This window comes from Rhagoletis zephyria, unplaced genomic scaffold (assembly GCF_001687245.7).
Source record: "Rhagoletis zephyria isolate East Lansing unplaced genomic scaffold, Rhagoletis_zephyria_1.1 Rzeph_scaffold_08101, whole genome shotgun sequence".
Classification (NCBI taxonomy): domain Eukaryota; kingdom Metazoa; phylum Arthropoda; class Insecta; order Diptera; family Tephritidae; genus Rhagoletis; species Rhagoletis zephyria.
Genome location: NW_016165181.1, coordinates 21105 through 26997, shown reverse-complemented (window position 1 = coordinate 26997; position 5893 = coordinate 21105). Strand labels below are relative to the sequence as shown.

At 35.8% G+C, this 5893-nt stretch overlaps 1 protein-coding gene across 1 annotated transcript in view; it reads right to left on the bottom strand.

Annotated features, from left to right (window-relative positions):
* Window positions 1-291: 291 nt before the first annotated feature.
* The window catches only part of LOC108374750 (ras-related protein Rap-2a), a gene marked incomplete at its 5' end in the record, with an annotated part of 15667 nt that continues 10065 nt past the window's right edge, over window positions 292-5893 (bottom strand). Inside the window, 2 exons of the mRNA XM_017630767.1 lie at window positions 292-1036; window positions 1124-1216. Of these exons, the coding sequence (XP_017486256.1) occupies window positions 764-1036; window positions 1124-1216 (366 nt within the window). The remainder of the gene's footprint in view (window positions 1037-1123; window positions 1217-5893) is intronic.

Sequence of the window (5893 nt, the reverse complement as noted above, 5' to 3'; positions counted from 1 at the left end):
AAACAAAATAAAAAATAATTGAAAATGATCGAAAATAACAAAATAACAGGTCTGGTATAATTGAATACGTACTCAATTTAACGGTTTACGATATACCCAAAAAAAATTATATTATTTTGTGTACTTTATTATATTAAACTGTCGAAGTCTAATAATACAGGGTATGAATAAATCGTTTGTACTTGGTACAACTCCGGTCATTTTCGAACTAGTTCGGTTTCTGTTAAGAAATTCTTGTTGTAAACTAGTATTTTTCCTGACTAGTTTGGGATTTCACTGCAGGGGTGCAGCAGTGTTATTGCATGAGTTCCTAATTTCAGTCGGAAGTAGAAGAACTTAAAATGATTATAAATCTCTTCTAAATTTCTACATGTTTGTTTTGTCAAATTTTGTTGCAAAGAACTTACAGGAAAGCTCCATACTCCAATCATCTGTACACATGTATGTTTGTAGTATATCTATGTGCATATGTATGTATGTATTTTTAGGTTGAATTTTATCCCCTTATATTTATTTTAGTTCTGGTTTTTAGTGAAAATGCACTAACGCACACATGCACTCGCACACAACAGCATATTTACATTGTTAGTTCCCGCAGAATTTACCTGAAAGCAGGTGCCAAGATTAATGCATTTCCTCCATTACTAAGTAAGGGCATTAAAAAATTACGTGCCTTTTCGCATTTGCATTCGCTCCCATTTGAAATTTGTGCAATGCTGGTGTATGTGTGCGCATGTGCACTTCATGTGTATGCTTATTGACTTTAGGATATGGTACACGAATTACGTTTGCTGCCCAAACTGCGTTCCTGTATCCTTTGTAAATGTTGCAATTGCGCCGCCGTTGGGGCATGCGAAGGCAAGGTCGCTGCATGTGCGCTGCCCGCTGCCGATGTGTTTGCTAAGTGTGGATGATGATGTGTTGGTGTGCCTGCTCCATTATTGCCTACTTGCTGTGGCAACGATTGTCGACGGCGTCGTAGTGCTGGACTCAGATTGTACGTGATTTTCGCCTGCGACAGAAGCTCCTTGAAGACCTGTGACGAGGAAATAAAATGTTGGGGGAACAAAATGAAACGCTAGGATTAACAATTCAGATAATATACGTTTGTAATTCTTTTTACCTGCGTTATGTTTTCATTTTTGGCTGCAGACGCTTCGACGAAACCATTTTCCCAGTCTAAGGTAACCACAGATTCTGTTGTGGCATATTCAACCTAATAAACAAAAAAATAAAAATTTATTGAAATCATTATGCATGGTTTTTATGCTATATATATTTATGTACATATGTGCTTTGCAGGTAATATGCGTGCCTATGAAATGCTTGTTCCGGTATTAATTCTGAAAATTACAGATCAATTTTTGATTTTACCGACCCAACTTAGAAATTTTAAATTAACTAACTTTTTAAAAGGATTGGAATAAAAACTGGCTTGATATTCTTTTAAACTCTATGGGCTGTTCAGGATCAGCGTTGCCGCTTTGGCATTTTTAATCAAAATTGGTATTTTTTTATTTATAAAATTTAGTAATTTTGTAAATTATTTTCCAATTTGGTAACCTTTTCGATTTGGTCCTACATGTCACATAGGTCAATACCGATTATGATTCCACATTAGGTAGTGGGCAGAAATACAGGTAATCCAGAAAGTTTTGCGAGGCTAAATGTTATTGCAGCGTTCCTTGGCTACTAGAATGGTGTGATCTTTAACAAACTGCTTGAAAGTGGCTATTGCTTATATATATACATATATATATCTTTTATATTTAATTTTAATCGCTGCCGCGCGGGAAATTATTTCCATCGTGATATTTTTGTTAAGATTATGGATGTGCAATTAATCAATTAATCGAACAAGCTGATTAATCGAAAGCCGATTAGTTAATTAATCAAAGAATAGTTATTTTTGATTAATATATACATATATGTATGTGTATATTAATCAAAAATAATTTATATATTAATCAAAAATAACTATTCTTTAATGAATTGACTAATATTTTTCATTTTAAAGAGCTATATATGTATAAACGTACATATTTACGTTGTAAATATGTACTCCATAGTACGTAATTTACATGTTTGTATAGATAAGAAAAATATTGAATTTGCATACGAACATACATATTTGTGCATACAAATATACATATAAAAAAATTTCATTTGGTTTGAAAGCAAACTCGAAAGATTTCAATTAATTTTTTTTGAGTAAACAGTAATTACTCAGGATCCGATTAATCAGAATCTGATTAAAGCACAAACAGACGGCAGCGTTGATCCGGATCAACTCGGGAATTAACTGCAGTTGATCCGGATTAAGTCCGAGTTAAGCCTGTTTAAGCTTTTAGTCAAATTATTTGATTAATCAGCATTATGATTAATTAAGCAACTAAATAACCGATTAATCACACAGTTAAGATTGCATTTAAATTAATTTTTAACGCAAATAAAACAGGAATGTTATGTCGAATATACTTTATAAAAAAAGAAACGCATGGCGGGATTTCTGCAGTGGAATCGAGAGATTCACCAAGACAGCAAGGCTAAGGAAGGTTGTTGTTGTAACAGCATACAAATTCCCCAAAAAGTTTTTTGGGAAAATTGCTGGAGTGACAGTCCTTGGCCAGATATAAATCTGGGCTCGTTCGGGTAGCGTAGACCCGAAAAAAAATATAAAAGTTAAACTTTAACCTCTTTTGTTGGCCTTAGTTTGGTATGGTTGAAATCACCATGAGAAGTCCTAATTAGCTACATTTTTTATTTCTTTATGGCTAAAAGGTTGGTATTCTGCACCACGGCTACTTCGGGCTATTTTTGTCTAAATCCTGAAGTACAGGAACAGGGTAAATGTGGATAAGAAAAAGTAAACAAACAAATGTCTAATTAAACTCTGAGTTTATTTAACACCCCATTGAGAAGACTTGACAGTTGTTCAAAAACTAAAACGTTAAACTCGAGTTAAAATTCAACGGGAAATGTAGAAGGGTTATAATCCCTTCAGAGTTTAACATAACCTGGGCCTACCCAAAAGTTAAAAGTCCCAAACATTTGTGCTTCTATAATGTAAAACGTATGCAATATACAAATCTTTAAATCAATATTTTCTTTCACAACGATGTAGTTGGACTGGAGATCTTTGGAGTGTAAAAAAATTTCTTGATGTTGTTAAAAACATTTTAGGTTTTAAACTACAATTTCTAAAGAAATAATGACAGTAAAAGAAAATTAAGAGCTTTAACGCTGATAAAATTTGCATTTTTATTGTTTTAACAGCTGCAAAGAGAGAAAGCTAAGAGCAAAAAAATGTGGTTGTGGGTGGCTAGCAAATGGTCGATGAAAACAATTAAGCAGTGGAAGTGCTAAACTCCTCTAGGAATACTTTATTGAAATGATGACTGATGAGCAATCACTGCCTGGCAGCGAAAAGTCCTACGGATTCAAAACGCAATGTACCAGTTCACTGTTTAATGGAACATGAATAACAACCTCAGAGGAAGCTAAGGGCAAAAGACAGTACTGAATTGAAAAAGGCGTATGTATGCGATGTAAGAATAAATCGGATTAAGTCTGGAAAACAACAACAAATATGTGTTCTTTTTTATGAGATAAGTTTATGTATAACCAAGTGCAGCAAAAGCTATTTGACTGAAATCAACCAATTGCGACCAAGCCGAGTATGAAAATTGCACAACTCAAAATTTTTTAAAGCGCACAAGTAAAGTATACATATATAAAAGTGATACTAAAGGGGGGAAAATATTTTGCTACTATATTCAAAGCAAAAAAAAAAAATTATTGAAAAATTCCCATCACAAAAGATTTTTCCATATATGCACTAGAGCTGGACTATTTATGATTACGATTACATTTCAATTACGATTCTTAATTGTGATCCATAATTATAAACGATTACGATTGTTTTAATTGTAATCATAAATGTTAGCATTACGATTACAATAATTTTTATCTTAAAATTTTAAGGGCTAAGATTACTGTAATCATAATGACGAACTACATGATTACGAACACTGTAATTGAAATCCTAAAAATTTTAAGATTACAATTACAGTAATTTGTAATAACAAATAACAAAAAACAAAATCACCAAACACCGACTGAAACCAAACTGATGACGAACACTGCAACGAAGACTGGACAATTGACTTTGGCGCTTGCTTATCGGAACCCCGGGCCCCGTCGTTACGGAGTCTAATGAGGACACCCTTTTTACCTCTAGCCAGTAGATAATCAAAAGTGTTCTCGGTTGTACCAACCATAGTACACCAGAAGCACAAGCAGCAAAACAATCTGTATCTAAGGATGCCAAACCAGGTATCCCTACTAGCCAAGACCTCCCGCCTTATTTCAAAGCTGCCGGCAGTACCAACCCCAGAACAACGACGTCGGGGGCAGAGCGGAAGAAGAAACATAAAAAGTGCCTGAACCAAATCAGGAAAGGTCGCTCCTATGAGTTAAAGGGGAATGAATACTACAAAACCCGGCGAAACCCCATATGGAGTTTGATTCCTCTGGATCCTTTCGAGGACACAGGGTTGTCAGATGTACGGAGAATACTTCTTTGGACCTCTTACCTGGGTGCGTTGTTAAAATAAGCGGAGTATTCGACGGTCTTAAACAAAGGCCGATTCCAACTTAGGACGTCCGTCAGACACCACGTGCGCGTATCTGGTTACCCCCCATGGAGGAACCGGGAGAGAAAATGCTGAGGTGCCTAAAGTTCGCGAACTCATACCGTGTATAAAAGACTAGCAGCTTATAAAAGTTGAGAAACCAAATAAAACCAGCAGATCTCTGCTCTTGGCAATTTGCGAAGGATCCATTGAGGCTCTGTCAAAGCCGGACAACAAAAAAAAAGGCTTCTAACGAAGACGACTGAGGAGGTAGACGAGGAGGTAGACGATGGGAACAATTTGCATAAGGACGTCAACATCACCCATGCAGCCCCCGACGAAGATGAATTGCGTACAGATTAACCTGCAGCACTCAACATTAGCGACAGATAATCTGTCAATCCTTCTCGGAGAGGGAAGAATCGACGTCAGCCTAATCCAGGAGCCGTGGGTCAGAGGTGATTAGATCCACCGACTTAACAGCAGCACACATAACTCCTTTTATAGTGGTGGTATAGGTAAACCGAGAGTATGCATTCTAATCAAAACAGTATCAGTGCATTTCTTTGTTCAAATGCCATAAGTGTAGGGAATTCAGAAAACATTAGAAGGACCAAGATTAGTACTACCATACACTTATACGAAAAATTTAGCTTCCGTCCACTTTAGTTACTGAGGAAGTGATTATCCTAAAATGATAGTAAAAGGGACTTACTTACATGCTCCATTCGCAATCTTCTGACCCAGAGAAGTTTAAAAAGGGATACAAGAAAGAAAATCCGATATGCGATATACACGAATAACCATCCTTAATGGCTTCAAGTTCAGAAACCATTAATATATTTCTAGATATACAAATGCAGCGGAATTTATAATAAACAGTTCAGGTGGTGTAGACCACAGCTCAATCACGCAACCACAAGTGGTAGTAAAATAGGGTGGGATATATGTACTTCCAACCCATACGAATCTCCTTGGAATACTCATAGACTAAAGCTAGGATCACACGATCTGTACATTTGGCTAAAAATTTGTCAAATTCATAGACAAATCATGTGAACGCTAAATTACATTTGTCATTTATCAGAAAAGCCAAATATTTGCCTTCTTGTGGCAAATGAAAAACAACCCTGGTGGCCAAATCGTGTGAACGCAATGCTGCTACATAAGCCAAATAAAAATTACGCAAATGACCAAATATCTGATTTGCCACTTGATGACAAATGCCAGTGACAAATATACAAATATTGTTGAGCGGT